At 39.4% G+C, this 25,130-nt stretch overlaps 2 protein-coding genes across 5 annotated transcripts in view; both read left to right on the top strand.

Annotated features, from left to right (window-relative positions):
- The window catches only part of dock11 (dedicator of cytokinesis 11), a 72,051-nt gene extending 61,750 nt beyond the window's left edge, over window positions 1-10,301 (top strand). For 2 of the 3 annotated variants that reach the window (XM_051943815.1, XM_051943814.1), the window contains 5 exons: window positions 1,269-1,479; window positions 2,169-2,359; window positions 3,695-3,795; window positions 3,991-4,129; window positions 8,787-10,301. In XM_051943815.1, the coding sequence (XP_051799775.1) occupies window positions 1,269-1,479; window positions 2,169-2,359; window positions 3,695-3,795; window positions 3,991-4,129; window positions 8,787-8,876 (732 nt within the window). In that variant the 3' untranslated portion in view covers window positions 8,877-10,301. Of the gene's footprint in view, window positions 1-1,268; window positions 1,480-2,168; window positions 2,360-3,694; window positions 3,796-3,990; window positions 4,130-5,929; window positions 5,946-8,786 lie in introns of all 3 variants that reach the window. The other variant, XM_051943816.1, reaches the window with a different exon arrangement.
- Window positions 10,302-11,721: 1,420 nt separating this feature from the next.
- LOC110950434 (uncharacterized) lies at window positions 11,722-24,165 on the top strand. 2 transcript variants are annotated; one of them, XM_051943817.1, is made up of 11 exons: window positions 11,722-12,121; window positions 12,264-12,388; window positions 15,345-15,490; window positions 16,871-17,024; window positions 17,139-17,238; window positions 18,493-18,653; window positions 18,807-18,937; window positions 19,134-19,284; window positions 20,481-20,589; window positions 22,573-22,654; window positions 22,740-24,165. In XM_051943817.1, exons 2-11 carry the CDS (start codon window positions 12,319-12,321, stop codon window positions 22,809-22,811), a joined length of 1,176 nt encoding a protein of 391 aa, XP_051799777.1. In that variant the 5' UTR covers window positions 11,722-12,121; window positions 12,264-12,318; the 3' UTR covers window positions 22,812-24,165. The 2 variants fall into 2 exon arrangements, with proteins under 2 accessions (XP_051799777.1, XP_022048696.2); XM_022193004.2 differs by having other exon boundaries at window positions 11,723-12,388; window positions 16,874-17,024.
- The last annotated feature ends 965 nt before the right edge of the window (window positions 24,166-25,130 follow it).

Below are 25,130 nucleotides of genomic sequence, written 5' to 3'. Positions count from 1 at the left end.
TTAAACTCAGTTATCTGTTGAAGAGTCCGTTGAGGCAATGTTGGAGCCAAGAGTTAAAAGCTGAGAGTATTTTCACTTTGCCGATATTACAAAAGTCTTGCGTTGCTTTTGGATGACAGGTTCGTTATTCCTCAGCAGCTCACTTTGAACTTGTGGACGCTCATCTCATTTAAGCCTCGTCAATCTTCAGCTTCACTCCTAAAGCACACTTATCTGTTCAGTCATTCAGTTTGTATTGAAGGTGACTCTTTTTCAGTGATATCGAGCCAGAAGCAAAACAAAGGAAAATTAGTCAAGTATCCATTATTTACAGAACAAATTTAAAGAGACATTTTCTATAGATAATGATTTAAATGGACAAGTTAAAATTTTAAGGTTGAAACTCTACAGTATTATTTATTATATAAATGTAGCTGACTAATTTATATAATATGACCTCTACGATGTACTTTATTATGTAGAATTACCAGACTTATTTATATGTTTAGTTTAAGATGCGGGAATATTTTTATGTTACACATTTACCTGACTAATTTAACTAGTAAGGCTTAGATTAGAAATATACTTACTAGTATAAAATAATGTGGATACCTTTAACTTTACCTCACTAATTTTTTTTGGCCCTACAATATTATGCATTATACACATTAACCAGGCTAATTTTAGCATTTTTTTGAGATTCTACAATATTTTTTACTTTAAGAAATGTAACTACCTAATTTACACAAATTGACCTGACTATTTTTTAAAATGTTTTAGGACAATATGACATTAAAATAGATATATGGCAACAGAAAAAAATGTGTTCCCAGAACTTATTCAATAAAAATTTAGAAATTTCCTAAAGAAAGTTTGTTAAAATAAAAATAATTACAATGTAAATTATAATACAAGAATATAAAAACACTAACATCGATGCAAGAAGATAAATATTTGAGATAAATTAAGTATTAAAATGTAAAATAACACAATTATGTTAAGCAGTTACAAGTAGAGCTTCAGAATTTCTAAAATGTACAACAAATTTCAGTGTAATAATTTCAAGGAGCTGCTGAGTGAGATGCACTAAAATTAAAAGCAGTCTTTACGAGTTCAGACCTAACAAAACAATTTAAGAGCCGTCATGGTGGCTTTCTGTTAAGAACTTTATTGATACAAAGTTAACGGTGTTCTACACACAAAGAAGCTACATTCTTGTAAATCGCATCCCCACAATCCGAGCCTAAGCAGCCCTGTCTGTGTTATTAAAGTTGGCTGCTCGCTCACAGGTGAACCCCAAAGAGCTGGACGCCAAGTTCGCCTACGTCCAGGTGACGTTTGTCAAGCCGTACTTTGAAGAGAAGGAGGCGCCAGAGAAGAAGACCGACTTCGAGAAGTGCCACAACATCAGCCGCTTCGTGTTTGAGACGCCGTACACGCTGTCGGGGAAGAAGCACGGCGGGGTGGAGGAGCAGTGCAAGAGGAGAACCGTCCTCATAAGTACGTAAAACGCACCTGGCACACAAACGCTTTGCTGTAGTGTTTGCTATCTAGAGTCAACACTTACAGGAAAGCATGGCACACAGCTGCTTAGAACAGAAAGCGTCATGTCAATAATGCACTCATGTGACACGAAAGCAAAACCCTCAATTCATTTGAAATCCTAATTGTTGTGCAACAACATGAAGCTTTAATTATAGAGCACATGTCCTCTGTTCTGTTTTCTTAATACCATTTGACCGCACACTCATTTGACTGTGCATGTGAGCCGTGACCTACACTTTAAACATCAACAGATGGTTACTGTAGCATGCGGCAGCTGGATGTTAGAATCCCCCCAGCGACAACTTACTAAAGCATCTCTAGATAAGTTAATGTCGTTGAAAAGCAACCTGAAGTAACGGGATCCTTTTTTGTTAACCTAATGCTTAGTTGATGATGAGAGACCAAAAAGCAGAACAGAGGCTTGTGTTTGTTCTGCTGCTTGAATGATTGAATAACTTCAAAACAAACGCTGTCACCACGGCAGTCTGCAAAAACATTTGTTGCGGGCTTTTTTTCATCACTTTCAGTTGCTTACACGTGATAAACAACACAGAGGTCACCTGAGTTCATGCCATCTTGCTTTGGTTGTTACATTTTCGTGCAAGTCGCAAACCGACCAGTTTTTCCTGCCCTCTCGTCTCCAGCTGCCAACACGTTCCCGTATGTGAAGAAGCGGGTGGAGGTGGTAGGGGAGAAGCAGGTGGAGCTGAAGCCGGTGGACGTGGCCATAGATGAGATGAAGGCACGGACGGTGGAGCTGACCAAGCTTTGCTCCAACCAGGAGGTGGACATGATCCAGCTGCAGCTCAAGCTGCAGGGCTGCGTCTCCGTGCAGGTAACGGTTGCAGTCGCTGGCAAATCATACACTTTGAAGGGTAAATAAAATAAAAAAAGATGTTATTTCTAATCAGATTTCAGTCGTTGCTTGTGGGTCGTTTCTTCTGCTGCATGTTCTTACTGTGCCATTGTCCACACTGGGAAAAAATGCCCCTCTCAAAACGAGAAAAACAATTATTTTAAAGAAGTTTTCCCTTGAAATATGTGAAAAAATCTTCCAATAGAACAAGTAAAAAAATGGCTTGGTAAGATTTCCCGAAATAAGATACAATATTTAGAATGTTATTACTCATTTTAAGCTTTAGTTTACCAGGATTGTCAAGCTTAGGTGTCTTAGAATGAGTCAGATATGCTTTAAAAAAAAGCAGTTTTTCACTCAAAAATAGATTGCCGCTTTCATGTAACCTCCTAATTTGAGATGTATTAACCCTCCTGCTGTCTTCATTTACAGGCACCAAAAAATATTGTTTCCTTGTCTGAAAAAAATCAGCAAAACAATTCCCCAAATTTCTGAAAATTTGCAAAACCTTCAGGAAGAAAACCCTGATAACTCCTTCAAAGTTTATTTAAAAAAAAAATCACCCAAATTTGGCAAGAAAATTTTTGAAAATATTTTCAAATATGAGTAAAAATCTTCCAAAAAAATCTAGTAAAATATATCAGTAAAACGTCTAATATTTAATCAAGAACATTCATAAAAAAACAGCCAAAATCCAACAAAATTTGCTGGATTTTGGTTGATTTTTTTGTGAAGGTTCTTAAACATTTTTAACATTTCTTTTTTCCGCAAAGCAATGTTCAAAAATTTCCTTAAAATGTGGGCATCAGAAATTTCACTGTGAAAACATTTTTTTTTTTTTAATTTTTTCCCCACATTTTCAAACTTTAAATTGGATCAATTTTGACCGGCAGTGAATTTATCTTAAATCAAGTGGGATGAGACATTTTGACTAAAAATAAGACAAACAGACTTGGTAAAAAATTGAGTTTTTGCAGTGCAGTGATGCACGTCAACCACATTATTTATAATTAAATACTTTATGAAGGTCTTCAGGGACAGAAACATTCATAAGAGATCAAATAGCTTGCAGGTTCATGTTAACGCTGGGCTTATTTTAGCCGATCAAAACCACCTGCCTTGTATTGTGAAGGTCCTCCTCATGCCAACAGAACAGCTCTGACCAGTCGGACCATTTTTTGGGACCCATGGGGGCCCGTTTGTTTTGCGGGTTCAGCCCTCAGTGGATCATGCTTCTTGTTGTTGTGCATCTCGTGGAAGATTGATCTGACTGGAATGAGAATGCTTAACAATTTCAGACACGTTTGGTTCCAGGTAAATGCAGGTCCCATGGCGTATGCCCGAGCGTTCCTGGATGACAGTAAATCCAACCAGTCTGGCAGCAAGAAAGTAAAAGAACTCAAGGATATTTTCAGGTATGCCGTTTCATTATAAATAAATAAAATGACAAAGCTGCCTGTCAGTTTTCGTTTCAGTTGCTCTGTGAAATTCCCCTTCATATTTTCTTAGGATGTTTTAATAAGAATAATACTGATAAATAGCTGTCACCTTGGGCTTTCTAAGTGATCATAATCCTTTAAGTTTTTGTCTTTTCTTTTGTAATAATGCAGACGTTTTGTCGAGGCTTGCAGCATGGCTCTGGACATAAATGAGCGTCTGATCAAAGAGGACCAGTTTGAGTACCATGAAGGCCTGAAGGCGAACTTCAAGGAAATGGTCAAGGAGCTGTCGGACATCATCCACGAACAGGTAATCTTACATTTGTGAGCCAAATAGCAATAGAGGGTTTCACTGAGATTAGATTTTCTTCATTGGGCCCAACAGAGGAAATGTCTTCAAGTCCATGAATGTATTTTTCCACAATGACAACAATGTTCGAGCTTTTCGTCAGAAGTTACAAAAAGGGCCTGGAAATTAAACCTCTTCTGCGCCTCCTGTGCAGTGGAGCACGTCAGTTTCCCAAATTGACTTTCCTCACATGTGTTTTCTCATTTGACAATGGTGGGATCGTGTAGAGATCAACAGATTATAAAGACATTATGTCCAGCATTTTTCTCTTATCGAGTCATCACTCTGTGGTCTGGAGAAATGTGCTTCCACATCATGAGTAGTAGCCTTCCAACAGAATGCATGTTGAAATGTTCTCTTTAGCACATATAAAGCATGGATCGCCAAAGGCTTTTCAACCACCTTTGTTATTCAGATTTGTGTTATTCTCAATTTTGACACTTAAGATTTTCATTTTTTCTGCAAATATGTATCAGTTTCAGTATAAAAATAGCTCTATCCCTGAAAAAAAAAACATCTCCCTAAGGCCCCAAATGCCATTTCCTGGATGTAGTTTTGCTTTTGTGATAGCTGTGGTTTTCTCAGTATCTAGACCCTTTCACAATAAGCATAAGCGGGATTTTGTTGTAACCACTCACAGGATCAAAAACGGCTTTCAGGAATTCAGTAGCAAGATGAATGGACTTCATTTAGCAGGTCTCTCTTGTTATTTCTGTGTCAAAGTTGTACGTTTAGAAGTTTTTTTTCAATGAAAATGACAGCTTCCTTTGTTAATTAGCTCTGGTATCAGTCTCTCTCCCCACGTGCTGCAGCTTGAGCACATTACTTCACCTATGACTCTGTTCAAACACTGTAAAACTCCTCTATTATTAGTCGTATTACTAGAATCAGTCATGTACAAACAATGCAAATGGAGCTAAATCAACACTGCGCATGCCTCAGAACAATCATAACAGTTTTAAATTGTAACATCTGTTGCCATGTTTTCTTTCTTGCACTCATAATTATCCTGCAGGCTAATTATGCTGTTATTTTTGTTGTTTTTATCTGCAGCTGACTGTACGAATGACCAGAATGGGGTGTCAGGACTATAAAAGCACGCTAATAAACCTGAGATTAGAGAACATTAAGAGCCCCGTCACAGGTTTCATACATATATGGTCTGATTTCAGAAAAATGCTGGTCACATGTTGCATCTCTTCGGGTGACACACAGCAGCCTCAATCACAGAGTTGTGGCTTTTAGAAATAGAAAACCATCACTCATGATTCACTTCTTGATCCTTAATTTGACATTGATCACCAATAGACTTGAAGTGAGTCATAATGAGTCGCTACGGGAAGCTGTGTTCATTTCAAGTCGAGGAATCATTAAAAACTGAATTTCCTCTTCAACATTTCCTGGAGTAATGATTCCCAGTATCACGAACACACACTGACCCTTGTTCCTGCAATTCTTTCAGTATAAATAGGCAGATTCCCTTGAGGATGGGTTGAATAAATACAGAGTTTGGCTTTACTGGTTCGAAAGCCGCATCGTGTGGACTAAATGCTGCAGCCTCATGTCGATTGATTTGGTGTCCAGGAAAAGCTGTGTGTCACTTTTGCTCACAAGATGTTTCATTCCCATCAGTGGAATGTGTCATAGCTGTATTGCATCACAGCTACCATAGGTTCTGTTTGTATTTTGCACTGCTTTAGTTGTTCTGAGTTGAACAAACTAACTGGTGTGACTTTTTCTCTCCATTGTGCTGACCTTTAGCTTTAAGGAAAAACAGGTAATGTGATCTTTAATTGTGTTGAAGTTGTCAGTTTTGTCTTTTTAATTTGACGGACATTAAGTTTGACTTTGCACCGCCTCCTTTAATTTCAGTCAGACCTTAATTCTAAACTAATCAAAATAAAAGCGAATTAATCAGTTAGAGATCTTCACAAAGCACTGGAAAGTTCCCAGTGGTTTTGACAGATGTCAGACATTTGTGAGTCATTGTTGCACTGTGATGGAGTGCAAATATTTAAAATGTAGGGTGGTACTGATGGAGTGGGAAACAATGCAAATGAGAGATGCCTTCAGTCAAATTGTGTTTAACACTGGCGTCTAGGTTCAGGTTTGAACATTTGCATGTCTACATATGTAAAAACTACATCTTGATAAAAAAACGAATACTCCCTCCATTATTTCGGACCAAAACTGAACTGGTAAACATGTCACATCATCACAAAGCTGTGGTAGAAGTGGAAAAACTTCTCCCTTCACAGGCACAGAAGAAACAAAATCCAAATCATCAACTACTACATGAGTTATGCATAAAATAAGATACACAAAAGTTGATTAAATATCAGTGTACACTCAAACAAATACTTTGGGAAGACAACATTGAAAATACAGGAACCAAAGTAGAAACTCAGTGCAACAAAAATGTTATATACTAGTGACCGCCGATTAAAAACCTTAAGTTAACACTGTGAGCATGGTTCTAAAATGAGCTGAACACCCAAACCTTAAGGGTTTTTGACCGATAGTCCATGTCGATCTATCTGCATGGAGACTCCAGGGAGACAAGTAATAAGCAAAAAATCTGTCAAAATACAGTTAGAGCAGTTCTCAGGAGGTATAGACTGAGCCATAGCACCACTAATAAGAGCTGCAGTGGTCGTTTATGTAAAAATATTCCACAGACAGAGCCCTGTTTGCACAGTCTGGCTCTAAAAGACAGTTAAGTGCTGCAGATCTGGCACAGGGTTTATCAATGCAAATCAGTTTACGGGAGACTTCAGACGGCGCAAATTCATTGCGTAACGTCCACTTTTGTGGTTGGCGTCCAAGAAGAACTTCTTGTTTACCATTTTGAACCAAACTCCAAGAGCAAACCTGTCAATCTACACAAACAAAAGCCTCATAAATACTGGAAGCACGTTCTTTGTGGTAAGCTGGAGATAAATTTGATAAGCTTAGATGACATCCAGGATCTGAGCATCTGCTGGAACCTGAACAGGACTGCCACATCGAATGCACAGTTCCAACAGTGAAGCACAGTGGTGGGAAAGTATTGAAAAATAGAAAAAATATCCTGGATGAAACCTTCATAGATGGCTTCACGAATGTTTGAGTATACTGAAATATTGGAAGATGACTGCCACTCTCCTAAAGATTGACAGAAGAGAAATTTTCCAGCATAACCATCCAAACCACACCACCAGGGTCACCGAAGGTTTCTAAAGAAGCCAGAAAGTGAAAAGCGAGACCTGGCTGAGTATGTTGCTAGACTGGAGTCCTAATAGCACACGTTTAGGGCCTTTTAAAGAGAGGAAGTCAGAACATGACAACCCGTTTCGCAAAGAGAAGCTGAAAAAATAGGTCACCGGTCTCCTCCATGCATTAGAAATAAAGGTGGACATGCAAAGCGGTGAAAAAATCTGAATCTTAATAAAAGGTCTTCTGTTGCATTGGGATTCTACTGTGGAACCTGTATGTTTAGAATAAGCTTTTAGTACATACCTGATGGTTTAACGGTTTTAAATCATCTGATATTTCAGTAATGTTGCAGTTGTATTATAAGTATTAAAAATCCAAAGCCTAGACAAGAGTCAGTAGTTTTTTCTTCTGTTAGATCCATTAGAGTTCCTTGTATTGTTACGTACTGTTTTTTTTTTTTTTTTTTTTTTCTGCTTTTACTGTAAATATCCCCTCAAGTATTTGCTCGAGGTCTGTTTACTGTGCGGGCACTCGTTCCAGTACATACCCCCTGTGAGATGATTTAGCAGACTTGAAAATATTTGTTTAAGCTCAGGCACTGCACGAACAAGTCCCAAATGTCTCCAAACTATGCGATGCTGTTGCTAATCAATTAAAGCACATTGCATCTATTTAGACAGTGCTGCTGTTTATGACTTCCAGTGAGCAGGGCGGACATGTCTGGCACCACTACACCTGCTTCCAGAGTACAATCAGACGAGAAAAGGTCCAGAGCTTTATTGTGACATTGACTCATTTGGTCTTCATAAAGAACATCCTGATTAAAGATGACACTTATTTTTTATTACCTGGACCAAAATTCCTTGTTTCACCTTGTGGACCTTTGCTGTCATGCGTTTGGCAGCAGTTTCTAATCTGCTGCACAACCACGTTTGGTTTTGTGTTTCGGCTGCAGCAGCCATTGTTTGCTTTGGATAAATCCAACTGTTAAGTGGCTAGCAGTCTAAACACGACTTCCCAGAGTTGAAGAATAGTGTCAGGCTGCTACATAACTGCTTGTATAATCGGTTTGTTCGGCTTAAATAATAACGAAATGATTGCGTCAGTGGTCGAACATGCAAAGAAACCGCTTGTGCAAACTGGAAAAGTCATCAGAGAAATACTGGTAAGGTTTTTGAAAAGCAAAATAAGGTGATGCATACACTTTTATAGCTTTATTTAATGTGTTTCATTGCATAAACAACACATTTTTTTGTCACTGTTCCCTCCCTCACCTGTATATATGTGCTGAACCATATCTGTCACATCCCGTTGACCCATGACTTTGAATGTATGTGAACAAAGATATCGCTGATGAATCTGTGTCTGTGCCTTTCCGTTGCAGCTCACTCTCACCCTGTGCGTTTTTTCTTTTCAACCCCAGATCTACCAGGAGGATATGATGCGCTCGCTGTTACAGAACTCGCTCCATGTGTTTCGTGCCATCAGTGGGACGTCCACCGATCTGGGCTGACCTTCTTTACCCACTGGCCTCTCTCTGCTCCTTTGTATATCCTTTTACTTCCCCTTTAAGGACCAGAACTGGGCGATAACAGGGCAGCGCTCAGTTTCTGTTCTTGCCAAAACACTCTCCCCTACTCTCTCCAGCATCTTTGCTGGATGTGCAGTGGATGGCAAAAGACCACAGCGTAGCACATGGATCTACTCAAACCGCAGCAGTATTTCTGAGAATGTATTACAGCTACACCAACTAAATGTCTGCATGTCAGGTTTAGGTGTCATGCTGAGTCACGCGAGGCTGCATTGCACTTTTTTCTGCCTTGGCGACAAACTGCAGGATTGACTGTTAGTCTGAAGCAATCCCCCCCCTCTCCCTCTCTCTCTCTCTCTGCAGCGTTGCCGTTCACATCTATGCAGGACGCCACACTCTCCAGAATGGACTTGAGTCAACGTTCTTTATGCCAGTAGCATTTTTTCATTGCGCCACAGTGTTTGGCTTGGCGTGGCCTTCTGTGTGTGGGGCTTGTAGGGTGAGCAATATACTGACTCAACCAGTTCTGTCGTAACAGGCGCCCTCAACAAAAGCATTGAGATACTCTGTAAAGCCAAGTGTTGGTGTTTATAGGTGACTAGGTTGTGATAAATGGATAACTCGCATCAGAGCAGCAGCTTATTATGAGCATTGGGCCGGAGTTACTTCCTTGTTTGGTCAACAACAGGCCTCCTCCTGCTGTTCCAAAGGTACAGAAAAGAAAAACTAGACCTCAGGCTTGTGTTAAAGCTGATATTGCTGCTTTTATGAGTGTGTTTTTTTCCTAGCTCAAATACATTTTAAAAGTAAAAAGAAGCAAATGTCCTAGATTGTACTAGAGGTTATGAATAATGTCAAAACAGAAAGCAGAAAATGTGATTACAAATTCTATCAAAGCTTTAAACAATCATTGAAACTGCAATATTTTGGAGATTAGAAATCGGAAACGGGACCTCAAGAATGAATACAATAATCACCGCTAATATTCACTTCAGTACAAGAAGAGTTCCTCTCATCTGGGTTTAGATCCAGTGCCTTCGTGCTCTACCTTCTGAAGAAAAGAAGAAAAAAAAAACTCCCTTATGTCAAGTAATAAGAAGCATCACATGCTGGTTGTTCACAGTATTTCACAAGTGCTACACTGAAATGAGCAAATAGATGAATAATATTTAAGTAGATGTACATAGTTTGTTGACATGCTGTAAATTGAAGTCTGTATCCATGTATGTTTGTATGTACTGTATGTATGTATTATATTTGTTACTTTCTGGACTCTTATTCAGTCCAAAATATGTCCTAGCAGAGAGATTTCTTTTGTTTTCATTTTTATTGCATTGTATACCGAGGTGCAGCTGCTTGTCAAACTTACTTTGTAAAACCTTTTTCCAATAAAACCTGGAAAAAACACTGAAACTGACAGATCATTCTTGTGCTTGAAGCAGCACTTAGTAGCTGTTCTTAAGCTCTCAGCAGCATAAACAAGGAATCCTTTACACAATTGCAAATGGAGCTTGTGTTTAGATCGTATTGCTTGTGATCTAAACACAATCTTGTGTCACAGATCTGTGCATTCCACTCATTTTTTGCTATTCAGGCGCTTCACAATGTTTTGAAACCTGATCGCGGGGATTTGTTCTGCTGCAGCATCTGGGAAACCGTATATGTATTTTGGGCTTCACTGTAGCTTGTTGCACGTGTTGAAGCCATGGCTATGAACCTGGATTTGTGCATGCTGAAACCCAAAGTTACGAGCATGGCATTGCCTTAAAACAATGTTCTGTTGCGTTAAGGTTTGGTTGATTTCTCATGAATGGTACAACCCGAGCTGTGGAAAAACGGCTACTTCCTTTTAGCTTTTGATAGCGCTCTCAAGGATTATTTCACTTTAGGGCTTGTAGATGAAATGTGCCAAACCCCTGGCATAAAAATTAAGATGTTGATGAAATGAAATTGCATGTTGGGAAATGTAGGATGCAGCATTGTTTGGAGCTTGACTCATACTACTGCACTGAGAAGCCACTTTCTCCTCCTCTTGTGATTTTGCTAGCATGCTTTGGATCGTTGTCCAACTTTTACCGACTGGGCGTTGTCTTGTCGGCTAGTATTTTGCCACAGCAGCAAGTATTCATGGTGCCATCTGTAAGTATCGGCTCATCAACACCTTTTGTACTCATGCAGCCTCATATCATCGCACTCTCACTTAATGTGCTTCACTGTTGGGTCTGTGCGTTCACTGTGGTAGTCCTAGTCAGGTTCATGTCCCCATCTGAGCTGAACAACTTCATCTTGACCAAAGAATGTATTACAATATTTGTTGGCCTTCTTTGCATGTTCTTTAGCAGAGCTTCATCTTGCAGTTTAGACAGGACATTGTCTGTGGCTTCATTTTAGACCACTGCAGCTCTGGTTAGTGGTACCGTGGCTCATTCTGTCCCTTCTATTGACTGCTGCAACTGTATTTCCACTGACTTTAAGGTTGTTGTGCTCTTTTCTAGCTTTGTGAAATTTCCCAGTTGAATGTTTTCAATCCCTCTTGTACTGTCCGTGGCATTTTTAGTGACCACTGCAGCTCTGATTAGTAGTACTATGACTCTAAACATCCTGATTACTGCTGCACCTATGTGGAGCCATGATGCAGACATGCAGCACATACGGCCAAATCTGAGGAAGTTGTGACGTTTACTGCTAATTTTATAACCACTTTCATGCAATTAGGGTGACCCGAGCTGCAAATAACACATATTTGCTCTAAGTGATCCCACATTTTCTGTCTTATGCGTCAGTGATTACAGGTAAACTCAGAAATAATGCAGTTTATTGACAAGCAGGATCATCTGGCATGTAAATAGTCCCACTTTTGTTGAATGCTGTACCATCAGATCGCCCACTCTGTTGTTTGTTGTTGCACAAAAGCCATTACCAAACACATTATGAGGCTTAATGATTCACAGACTCATTTAGAGCCTGACGACTTCCTGGAGGAATGGATGGAGACTTGGGTTTGCGCACGCATGCGTAAACCTGACCTGATTTCCAGAGCCACGCTTGCAGTTTTTATTATTCCTAAGACTCCTTGAACACATGTAGGCTGGTGCTCTCGCAGTGTCTGGAGAACTGGTTCCCACTCAGGAAGGACAGTCACAGCCTCCCTCCCACGCTCGCACCGGCTCCTCCCCGCTGTTCCCGGTAGACTCGGAAGACACCTCGGATCCACCGACACTGTGAAGGTGCTTTTGGTGGCTGTTTTTTTGATCTCTTCTTCCTTGTTTACGCTGTGTTTGGAATATTATTTATCCCCCATACAATTTTTTCGCTTTTTGATCGTAGACAGCGTGCCGTTTGTGTTTTCCCACTGACTCTCTTTCTCAGGGGAATTGTAAGAGCGCTTCCAGATTAAATAAACGCGCAGACGCTCGAGGACAAGATGACTGTTAATGCGGTGTTTTGGGGCTTTATTGGCACTGCCATGCTCATGGTATTCCACAGTGAAGCAGGTAAAGTAGACTCTTTAATTGAGTATTATCCAGATTCTGATAAGTTTGTTACTATCAGCTTTGATCAGTTTAAGTGGCTGCTCTATCATCCATTGGTGGATCTGGACAATTTAAGGATCGCTAGAGGTTTTGGCACATAGAGGGTTCCTGTCAAAAAATATAAATTCTGCTTCTTTAGATTAATACATTCCCTTTCCTCCTTTCTTCCTCCCCTGATCTTCTCAGTCTCTCTTGGTCTCATCTTCCTGCTTTTCCATTTCTCTCCATATCTTCCTCCTGCCCAGCTTTAAACAGTTTATTGCTCTGAAAGAAAAATATAGAAAATATCACTGGTTTTATTATTGTTTTTCTTGAGACGTAAAAATCTTGTTGCGCCTGGATCCACCCAGACCAAAGTTCATTTTGCCTGCTCTAATGGCACATTTCTATTATTGACACTCAGGCACGTCTACAACTGGATGAAAAATACAAATAGAATCAAGTAGGGCTATTAACGCTGTGTTTTCAATTTCTTCAAATTATCTTCAATTAAACAAATTAATATGTCACTGTGATTCTGTATTAATAATCTTAACTACTAGTATTTACTTAAAATAGTATGTTGTACTACACAAGTGTGGGCTAAGCTAGTTTTAATAAGACTATCTAATGCCTTTTTTTGTCTCATTTGAATGAAAAATTGCAGCTATGTTGCTCACTGAGATTTTTTCAGTTTTGCCAACAACGCTTTGACTCATGGTTGGTTTGTTGCAGGTGCTGAGCGCAACCAACAGTCTTGGAGGTGTAATGAAACACATGATGTAAAATCATTTAACTTGCTGCACATTTTTGGCACTGAAATATTTCATTTTTTTATCTTACTTTCATCAGTAAATGTCAAGATACACCTTTTTGTTAAAAAACAACGACTATCATTTTTGAGTCCATTTTTTTAAATCTGTAAATTCCTGCTGTCCTATGTACAGCCTCAAAATAAACATTTTCTTCTAAACATTCCCACATTCATTTGAATCAGAACTTTTAGATTCAATAGAATTTTTGACCTTTTAGGGGATCAAATTGTGTATTTTTATTTTTTTTTTACCTGCAACAGAGATGGTTTTACTTATGTTGTCATATGATGTAATAGGAGGAGTGCTTATGGGAGATTAATAGCTCCTCTTGGTGTGCAGCCTGGAAGCTGCCATAATTGCTGAAAAGATGCACCACAAAACAGCGAACAGCTTGTGTTTATACATCCACACCGTGCTGCTACAGATTTACAGCTCTCAGATGAATGTAGGAACTGTTACAGGAAGTCTCACTTTCCGTTTCCAACTTTTTATAATCTCCTGAGGGGCTAGTGTGAAGTTCTGGGCTCAAATCAACAGCAAGAGTTGTTGGGGTTTGCAGGTTTTTGTTAGGAATGTGATTGAAATCATCTGTTTTAACAGGCAGCTAGACAACTCCTGACTGTGATTCTTTCTGTTATTATGGCTTTAGAGCACAAAGATCCACAAGTTTAGCACTCATTGAACTAATTGAAAATATTACGGCTGCAACTGACAGATATGAGTATACAATAGGAGTGTTTATAGACTTACGCAAAGCATTTGATACAATAAATTATAAATTACTTTTAACCAAACTATTCAATTACGGCATTAGAGGCACCGCACATCATTGGCTTGAGAGTTACATCACAAATCGTCAACAGTACGTACATTTTAAAGGAGAAAATTCAGATCATAGGAAGGTATTATATGGAGTTCCACAAGGGTCGGTTCTTGGGCCTTTGCTTTTTATTTTGTATATCAATGATATTTGTGAGACCTCCAAAATGTTAAATTTTCTGTTATTTACGGATGATGCTAGTTTGTTTTGCACAGGAAATGATTTGCAGGAGTTAATAGGAAGAATAGAAAAAGAAATGTCAACAGTAAGCAAATGGCTTTATGAAAATAAGCTAGCGTTAAACTGGGACAAAACAAATTATACGATTTTTGGAAATTTATGTTAAAATGATTCTGGGAAAATTATTATTGATGATGCTGTTGTAAAAAGAGTTAATGAAACAAAATTCTTAGGTGTTATTTTAGATGAAAAACTCAATTGGAAAGCTCACGTAGACTACATAAAGAAAATTAGCCAGAGTATCGGTATTTTAAATAAAGTCAAAGACATTTCACTCTCTGCAAATGCTGTACTGCTCAATGATTCTTCCATACTTCAGTTATTGTGCTGAGGTTTTTGGAAATACATGCAATGTCACTATTGAGCCCCTGGTTCGTCTGCAAAAAAGAGCAATTTGGATAATTAATAAAAAGAGCTACAGAGAGCACACTAACAGTTTGTTCATTACCTCGAGACAACTTAAATTTAAAGATTTAGTTGACTTAAAAATTTTACTTGTGATGTGGAAAGCAAAACAAAAAATGTTGCCTGCTTCCATCCAAAATTTATTTAATTTTGTTTCTCAGGATGGATATCACAGAAGAAGATACAATTTTCGGACTGCGTCTTGGAGGACAGTACAGAAATGAATGTGTGTGTCCATTTATGGAGTTGAAGTTTGGAACTCTTTGAGGAATGAACTTAAAAGCTGTGCAAGTGTCTAGAAATTCAAAAAAAATGTTTAAAGATAAAATAATGTCAGAATATAGAGAGAATGATAATTTTGGAATGTGAAATTCCCAATAAGTAAGACACATAAATATATTTATTTTGTTTGTGATTATGTTTGCCTAACTTGTGTTGACCTGGTGAGGAGTGGGGTTTGAAAGGTTGCTTATTGTTATTTGTTTTGTTTTTGTTTATGAAACACAGGGTACAGCGTTTACAAGATTTCTCTTCTTGCCGTTCCTTGTTTGTGTCATTTGTATGTGTATTTTAAATAGTCAATATTTCAATAAAGAACGTAAAGAACGTAAGCTCTGAAAAGGTGACGTATGTCTTGTTTTCTAATGTTTTGTTACAGATCATCGCCTTCCAGCGCTTAAAAACCTATCGTACACGTGGGTCGACCCATTTACCTTAAACTTGTCCTGGTCCTGGGACAGACCCAAGCATCTGCCGAACTGTACAATCAAATATGAAATACGCTATCTGGACAAAAGTGTTAAGGTGAGACTGGGTCTTGTTGGGGATCTGGATTGTGGGTTTAGCAACGTCTCTCGAGGACTGATTAATGTAGGATGTTACAGATGATTCGTGCTGTACTAAATGGTGTGACCAGCACATTTCCTCAGACTGATTATAACTCATTGTTTTCACTTAAAGAGATGCTGCTGCTTTTGCACATTTAGTTCAATAAACACATCATGAGTCCTTCGACGAAACATGGCTGGGGAATAAGTTTTTAGCATTGATAAATGCACTAATGGGGCCAATCCAAATATGGGCACGCAGACAACAGAAACAAACACAACATTCAGAACTCCAAGGTTATTTAGTACAAATTGAATCAAGGCAAATGGCAGAAAACAGAAAATATTTCTCTTGGATCCCATGGCTAATGGATCTGTTAACTCAAGACTTGCATGTCTTGAAACTGCCAGATGACGATTGACTTAGTGTTCATCGTAGTTATGCTATCTGAGGAAGGATCTCAAAACTGTCTTCTAAGTGCCTGATAAGTGTTGTCCTCTGTTTGCAGCCTGCTTTGTGTAAAAAGGTGAAATCTGGGATGGATTATTTCACCTCTTCTATGATTTATAAATCGCCTGCAGTTGTAATGTTGCTCATTTTGCCAGAATGTTAAAAATGTTGGGGGGGGGATGGATTTGAATCATTTTGGGTGCAGCTGTACTGTGCACAATCAAACCCAGAGGAAGGGAGGTGGACACCACTTGACATCCGGTCAGAATCTGGTTATGAATCTTCAGACTTGGACTCAGTGGATAAAATCTTGCAACTTCTTTTTACTCAATCACCGGTGACTCTTGACTACTCTTGCGCCTCACTTGACTTTCACTGACCTTCTGATATTCACACAATAACATCTATCTCCGGTTTGAAAGGTGAGTTTCCATTTTGCCAAATGACTGACACCCAAAATAAGAGTGTCATTCCAAAACCGATTATTTCTAATATTATTGTTTGTGTTTTGCAAACACGATCAGTATTTCATGAGTCAGATATCACAGTTGCCCTGCTTCACTCCTACTACTCCTCTCTCCCAATATTTTCAGGTTTTAATTTCCAATTTTGTTTAAGTGTTTGGAATCTGAAAACAAATGGATTAAATGGTGCAGTCCACAAACACAAAACACATTCAGTCATTTGTTAATTTTGTTCAGAAATCAACACAAAAGGAAGGAGGTAGTTTATGCTGGGTATGAAGCCCAGATATGAATTAATATATTTTAAAGAAGTCAAGTCTCCTTGCTGGAAATGAGTCAGTTCTTGTCAATCAAACGTCTAACCTGCTGTTATAAAGTAGATTTTGTCAAAATTGAGTTGTGCGTTGTCATAGTCATTAAACTCATGCTGTTTTCCTTTCAGCAGCCGGCGCGCACACCTAATCATCACTACAAAGCCTCTTTTCTAACCGAGTCGAATGAGGGGAAGTTCAGCATTCATGCAGTGGCAGAGTTCTGCGCTGGTTGGATTGAAAGCAAACCTGAGAATATATTCATCAGTACACAAAAGTCAATCGGTAAGAACCAGACAGGTGAAATGAGTCTGTTTCTGTCTCACCATGCTATAAATGTTATGGAGTCAGTTTTGCTTGTGTGTGACACCTTTGTTTTTTGTTTTTTTTACTATACAGTTAATGTGGTGAAAGACTTCAAATGCTCCATTGGGTCCAGTCAAACAAACTGCTCCTGGGAGCCCGTGAGTCCGTCTGCTGGCTTGAAGATCTCCTATAGGTGAGGATTAGAGGCTACACACCAAAGTAAGGAATGAAGGGGACACAGGCTAGGTACAGGTTTGAAAGTTGTCTTAGGATTTATAAATAATAGTGCATGTGGATATTATCATTCATGGAAGCTACAGTAGCACCATCACCTCACAGCTAGGAGATCCCTGGTTTGCGTCTCTGCCTTCCTGGGATCTTTCTGTCTGGAGTTTGCATGTTCTCCCTGTTCTCCCACCGTCCAAAAACATGTTGAGGTTAACTGGTGACTCTAAATTGTCTGTAGGTGTGAATGCTTGTTTGTATCTATGTAATACACCGGTGACCTGTCCAGGCTGTCCCCTACCTTCACCTTAAGTCAACTGGGATAGACTCCAGCCCCCCGCGACCCTAATGAGGATTAAGCGGTGCCTAGATAATGGATGGATGTTTATGTATTTTCTAAGTGAAATAATGGTGCATCCATGGAGGACCCCAATGGAGAGGTTTTCCATGATCCTCAGTAGCATGCCATGTCTCTCTACTGTCAGTGATGAATGTGTGTGTCGGTATATGTCTAGTTGTGTTCATCTACACATATATGGAAAGGGTTTTCTTGTTTTTAATGCTTTTAAATGCTCTAAAGCACTTTGTGTTGCATTTTAATTGTATGAGAAGTGCTATACAAATAAAGTTTGATTTGGTTTGATTTGAATCAAATATCTATCCATCCATTATCTATGCACCGCTTAGTCCTCATTAGCGTCGTGGGGAGCTAAAGCTTATCCCAGTTGACTTAGGGTGAAGGCAGGGGACACCAGGACAGGCCGCCAGTTTATCACATAGAGACAAACAAGCACACTCACATTCACACGTACAGACAATTTAGAGTCGCCAGTTAACCTCAGCATGTGTTTGGACTGTGGGAGGAAGCTGGAGAAAACCCACACATGCACACTGAGAACATACAAACCCCATGCAGAAAGATTCTAAGCCTTACCTGGAAGGAAACACCTATCTACTGTGCAGCCCGAATCAAATATACTTTCTATTAAAAAAAAAAAAAAAAATCATCAAAATGACGCCATTTATCAACCAGAAGCTGTTAAAACAGAAAGACTCATTAGATTTTGAAACAAACACTCTGGACCTTTATTTAGTTGTGATTAAGCCCACATGATTATTAATCTGTAAGCTTTATCGCCCTCTAGTGGCAACTACGGAAACTGTAATTGGTTGGTGAGGGAAGGGGAAATACTTTTATCACTTCTTCCTCTTGTCTTTGCAGGATTAGTGGAATAGGGGAAAACAACAGCTTAAAAATGTGTAATCAGTCCTACAGCTATGGAAAAAGGAATGGATGTGTCCTGGAAAATCATGGTCCGGAAAACGACATCTATGTCCTTGCTGAGAATGCAGCTGGACTGCAAACCTTTAAAGCTAGACGTGGTCAGTGATGCCTCTAATATGTCAATACTGGTGTCATTAAAAACTCTGGATATAAATAATAAATACCTATTGTTTAAATAGACTTTTTAGTCATCTGTCAAGTACAAGCTCAAATTTATCGGATGTTTTTTGTTGTTTTATAATGTCTTTCAGTGATATTTTTGCCAAAGCTGACCATCAGAGAAAATGAATCATATCTCTACCTGGAATGGACACCTCCAGATATTGGAAAAAATTGTCAGTTGAATTATGTGGTCTGCTACAGCGAATGTGAAAGGGACAAAGTAAGTTGTCAAATGCGGCGTCCTTCTTTTATAGAACAAGGTGTTGCTGCTGACATGCTGTTCAAATTTCAAATACCACAAATGTGTGCCGTTTTCACCAATATCTGTCTCAAATCCACACATTTAATCCATCCATGCTACAGCATTTCTCTACACTGACAAAACTGTGCTTTTTTTTTTTCTTGCTACTTTTCAGGGCTGCCCAAAGTACACCTCGGTCTTAAACACCCCAGAACCTTTGAAGATTGCCTACGATAAAAACTGCCGTTACGAGTTTAAATTCAATGCCACGCCGGACAAATATTGTCCACCAATACACTGCGACGGCATTGCGGTTGAAGTTTACGGTAATTCTCCAACCTATTTTTACTTTCACTGCTTTAGTAACGTCTTTATCACGTGCACTGCAATGAGGTTCACTTAGTTTAACGTTTAATATTTATTTAAAGAACACTATATTTGTCATGTAGTCTCAGGATTTGTGTGCTATATTGTTGTATGTTATTGTCTATGACTTTTCACATTATTTAAAAGTGTCATTTCACTGTAGTTGGCTAACATTTGTGAGATATTAAAGCTGTTGTCACAATTTTCAGAATTTTGTGAACCACTAAAGTGAATTTGAAATGAAACAGTCAGCACGTGATTGAAGTGTAGGCTTTCAGCTTTAAAGATTTGACACTCTGAAAAGAAATAGAATAGTAATCCAAGCATTTCTGTTCTATGTTTTGGTGACCTGAACAACAGTGTGCATGTGAGTCCCTCCTATTGAAACTATTGGCCATCCCTGCACTTTTGAACAGAAAGCAACCTCACATGCCTCACTGGAAAAGCAAAGAAGCAGTCCAGCTTGTATGTGTTGGATGCTGCAAACAGAAGATTAACAAAAAATATTGCTTTCATTATTTAGGAATTATTGCCATTGTTTTTACAGTCCCTCCATTTTTAGCCTGGATGATTGATAAGCAGTTTCATGCTTGTTTAGTCCTTATTTAAGCTAAAATAATGACATTTTCATCACTGTCCATAAACTTTTGAACCTGACTGCCCCACAGGAACAAGTGAAAAAGAAAAAAAACAGCAAATGTGCATGTAATGGATGTTTAAACCCAATTAGTCACTGTGGGCTACATACAGAGGTTTTCAGAATAGACTGACCCAGGAGATTGTTATTGCTTTGTCTTTATCTTTATAAGATGAATATCAAGTCACGATTTACGGACAACTAAGATTTCTGCTGAACTTTACAGATTCTCTGTTTGAAAATACAGCCACCTCTTTGTAGCTGCCTTCTATTGCCTCATGTCAGCCCACTCCCTGTCATTATGGCTACTATGTGTACAATATGGAAGCTTTGGCACCGTCCTTTGGTAGAATTTCAATGACCACTTTAACACCACTGATACGCTACTATTAATCTAATGTTACACATGTTTAAGCAGAAGAATAATTTGTGTTTGAATACTTTTGGGTGTGCAGACTTGAGCATAAAGCTTGAAATTATCTAGAAAATCTAATAAAATGTGTCTCGTGTTCATCACAGGTAATAACACACGTGTTAAGCTGTCTGATGGAAGGCTGACTGTGGTCGCCATCGTCATCCCTCTTGTTCTGTCTGTCGGCGTCATTCTGTCCTGCTACTGCTTCAGGAGGTATGTTTTGAAAAGAGTGAACATCAACAAAGTGAACCTCTTTGTGTCCAAGTGTGTCTGTGCCAAATCTTGTAAACTATTTAAAGGGCCGATGTTGTAAACTAGATCCCTTAAGAACATTATTTGAGACTTACGGCAACAAAAACATGTCCCTAACAAGATTGCAAGGTAGGGCCCGACCGATATGGATTATTTGAGGCCGATGCCGATATTTGGCAGAAAACATACCGATAACCGATTAATCAGCCGATTACTTTAAGAAATATATAATGAATAAAATAACGTCTTTTTTGATCCCTTAACACTTACAACAACAAAGATATGAATTACAGGCAGAACATTTTACTGTTTTACAATACTTTAGGGTCATTCTGTACGCAAATATTTTGTACATTTACATTATTTCTGCAGTTATTGGCTTTTAAGCTGTTAGCTAACACAGTGCTAGGCTGGCATAACTACAGTTACAGATGGTATTGCTAGCATAAACAGACAGGGAGTAACTTAAGCTAGGTTAGCACAACTTTAGCATTAATGAAAAACATGACCGACACAACGAAGCGCGCGTCACTCGTCGTGACACATGGCAAAGAGTCAGCCCTGCTGCAAAGCCTCAATCTTGCATAAAATTGGACTGAATGCCATTTCTCAACAACTGCCAACTACATTTTCAAGGATCTTTTGGGCGTAAATGCTCTTTAACTTGAGAAAATGTGAGCACTTGAGCCGCGGACAAACATTGAAACTGAAACGTCGCACCATGTTGCACAAAGCGCCACCCGAAGTGGAGTGATGTTAAATCACATGGAATGGGGGAAGCGAGGAGGTGTGATTCACAAACCTGCCCTACCCGAAGGCACAAATATCTTGGTAGTGTTGGCCAACATCACGCTGGAATTGCCTCCAGGAAATAACCCTATCTCTCACACACAAGTCTGGCATAAAAAAAGCTCTTTGTTCTCCTACCTTCTTGGTTTTTATGCTACCCTACAAGCTTTCAGTCATATAGACAGAAGAAATACTACTTTAAAGCTGCAATATGCAAGATTTTGAACATAGTGTCACTGTAGCATCAAACAACTGTCTGCAATGTTGAAAATCTAGTAAATGAATGGTGTCCTGTGAGAGAAAATCAAGCTTCTTGTGTGCATGTTGGAAGGCAAGCTTTTCTGGTTGGCGTTTTGGAAGCTGGTCCACCTTCAATTTTTTATTAGTGCATGTGAGACCCTCCCTTTGAAATTGTTGGACCTCCCCGAGCTTATGAACACACTGAACATGACCATATTGTAAAGGTGCAGTCCAGCATTTAGAAGTTGTTTCTGTCTGAGATGCTGGCCCTCTGGCGACATCTAGTGGTTCAGAATGTCGTGTACAACCATTGAGCAAAATCACATGAGTGCCGTGCAACTGTTTAGCTTCAAGCAGTGTGGGTTATAACTAAGTGACGCATATTTTCCCATGGGCACTTACTGTCGAATATACAAACCTGTATATTTTGGCTGCAGCTCATGTGGTTTCATCCTTCTGCGTGAACTAGTTGGTAGACTTTTGTTTATTCACTAGAAAAACACCTGCATTGTAAGGTTAATGTGCCCTTTAAGCTGCCCCATAGTCAATGCATGAAACACGTGATACATTCTGACATTCAGCCACAGGTATTACCGGGGCGTAAAACACCTGAAACTTCCTGTCAGTTCAAGCAGAGCTGCAGCTGTCGTAGGAATGTGTTTTGCGCTCCGTCACGTTGACACATCGTTTCCTGTTGGCGTTTACTCTTAAAAGTTCAATAGTTGGTTAGAAATCCCCAAAATCCGATGTTACTCTCCCACGTTCCTTCTTCTTCTTTATCTGTTAATGTAAAATGATGAATGTTTACCATCTGGGCGCAAGATGTTTCCTCATCACACATATTTTTTTTGTTTGTTTCTTTCTTTTTTATTGCTCTCTTGTCATTGACATGCTATGCTGTTGTCTTGTTCGTAGGCACAGAGCCATACTTTGTCCCACCATGCCCGACCCTTCAACCATATTCAAGGAGATGATGAACGGAAACAAAGAACAGAAGGTACATTTGAGGAAAATATAAAAATGTCTGGTCTTTCTGCCTACACTCCCACTTACTACACTGTTCTCTTTTTTTCTTTCTTCAGACTAAATCAGAAAGTCTGTATACGCCGGTGCCAGAGCCCGTCGAACCCGTCACAATTACTCCTGTTAACTGAAAACTCCTGACGCGTAGCTACACAGCAACGCCTTCAGGGCAGCTGGACTTCTATTCTGGGCATCTGGAACATTTACAGAGTCACTGAAAAGCTTTGTTTCATTGTCCTCTCCCAGTTGAAAGTTTCAAGTGTTTTGCACCAACACACTAGACATCATCAAACACGAGTTGCTGGTGATGAAGCACCGAATCTATGGATACATTGGGCCAGCCGATGCTGCATTTACTGGAAAGTGTTCTACCAGTAGCAGGAGCTGGTGTATTCCCACAGATCTGCTGTGTGATTTTAACAGGAAAAGGAACTGTGTGTAAAAATGGACCAACCTGCGTCATGCTCTGGTTTTCTGAACAGCGGGTTTAAAGCTCACGCTGGTCAGTATCATTGCAGTGCCTGACTCCTCCTGACTCCTGGAAGATGCAAAAATGCACAAAGAGATTCAATTCAACTTTATTTATCTAGCGTCATTTACAGTCAAATTGTCTCAAGACGCTTTACAGAACCCATATGATGGAGCAGGAGTGGAGATGGGACGGACGGTGAAAACATACGGGACTCATGGACCATTCTGCGGTGGCACCTGTCCTTAGTTATGCACAAGTTTAATAGAAAATACAGGTGAGTTTAATAAAAGTTCAACCCTCGTGCAGTCGTCACGAAGCTTCAGAGGTTACAATCATGTTTCTTTCTGGTGTAAAGTTTTAACATGGGGGTCTGTGGGGATACACTAGAGCAAGTCGCTCTTCATTTTTCAGCCCTGGAGGTTGGCTCAATTGGACGAATCTACCGAAAGAGGATTAAAAAGAGAGGCTTCTGTCTTGGCACAGTGTGAGCCGTGTTTGTATGTTTGACAAGCAAACGCCAGTGTGACCGACATCCTGGCAGCTACACAAAAGACGGGAAGCAGTAATCCCAGCGAATGCTTCACAGCACTAACAGCAATCCAGTGACTTTACAGGAAGACAAGGACTGCTGCTGCTTCACCTCCACTGACCTCCACATATTTGCCCACCTCCAAATGAGGAAAACATGGATGTCTCCAAGGTGGCCAGTGCGCTTCATTAAGGACTGAGCGTTCTTTTCTGCGGTGAACTCTCAAAACAACCTCCCTTCATTTCCTCTGTTCAGCTACTACGCATGTCAAAAGTGATTCCACCTCGCCGTCAGTCTGGACACACACTGACCTGCATGAACACCACGTGTCTTGTAGATTTTGGAAGTTTTCTTACGATGTTTAATCGAAACCTGACCGGAAATGTTTTCAACCTTTGTACACAACTTTTTGGAAAGGGAGCAGTGATGAGAATTGTGCACACAACTGAGCATATATTAAACTGAGCAGTTGATTTTTGTGTAATTCTGTGTTTACTTTGTCATTCACTAAGACACCCACACCCAGAATTCCACATCACTATTAGTAATATGGTCTTCCTTCCTTGAAAATTACAGGTGTGTCATTTACCTTTTGCATTTTTTTTAACTGATCTAATTGATGGTAATAAGACTGATGAAGTAAATGTGTGTGCGTATTGTGTAGATGTGATTCCATGGTACTTGTTACCAAGCAGCACAAAGACGGTAATGAGCTTGTCTCAGCTTGTGGATGTCATTCTCAGATTTACTGTCAGTGGGTGGGTCACAGCTTCAGGCGCACATCTTGATCCTGTTATTCTTTAATATTGACACTCCAAATCCTCTCAAAGGAGAACAGTGGATTTAGGAGCTGTAACTAATGTTTTTATGAATCATTCACTTTACAGATCAGTAATAAAAGTAAGATTTGGGTTCCCAGGGCACATAGAAGAAAATGCAGTCTGGGAGGTTACATTAAGGGCCTTTTTAGGGGTCAAACAGTGGCAGTTTGGTGGTGCTTAAAACACAACAACATTCTCATCAAGTAGCCAACAGTCTTAACCACGGAGATACCAGACCTCTCTAATCAAGAAACCACAATCGTTATGTCTCATTTGGTCTCATTCGGAAATGTTTTCAAATATTTATCTAAAGCTGATAGGAGGATTCAGCCGCTGAATACGGGAATCGAGTTTCCTTTTTACTGCAAAATCCACTTTTTGTGATAGCTGCAGTGGAGGAACGACAACAAAAGAGCAGATTGACATTAAAGGGGGCCAGTACAGGTGAAAAGGGGTAAAAAAAACTTACTTAATATACAGAGCCATCTAAAACTTTTGATCAAAGTTTACTCTATATAGCTTTAGTCTTTTTTTTCTTGCACTGATCCATTTTGAGATTTTCAGTTATTGTGCTTCTATGACATGTTTTCTTTCCACCTATTGTGGGGAAAAAACATCCAAAATACAC

Source organism: Acanthochromis polyacanthus, chromosome 23 (genome assembly GCF_021347895.1).
Source record: "Acanthochromis polyacanthus isolate Apoly-LR-REF ecotype Palm Island chromosome 23, KAUST_Apoly_ChrSc, whole genome shotgun sequence".
NCBI lineage: Eukaryota > Metazoa > Chordata > Actinopteri > Pomacentridae > Acanthochromis > Acanthochromis polyacanthus.
The sequence above is the reverse complement of the archived record's forward strand: the minus strand, read 5'-3'. Positions and strand labels throughout refer to the sequence as shown.

What these genes read in the sequence shown, in the direction of transcription:
- LOC110950434 (XM_051943817.1), top strand. Translation starts at nt 12,319, where the DNA reads ATGACTGTTAATGCGGTGTTTTGGGGCTTTATTGGCACTGCCATGCTC. An exon ending in GGTATTCCACAGTGAAGCAG is followed by an intron (nt 12,389 to 15,344) that starts GTAAAGTAGACT and finishes GTTTTGTTACAG; the next exon opens with ATCATCGCCTTCCAGCGCTT. An exon ending in ATCTGGACAAAAGTGTTAAG is followed by an intron (nt 15,491 to 16,870) that starts GTGAGACTGGGT and finishes TTTTCCTTTCAG; the next exon opens with CAGCCGGCGCGCACACCTAA.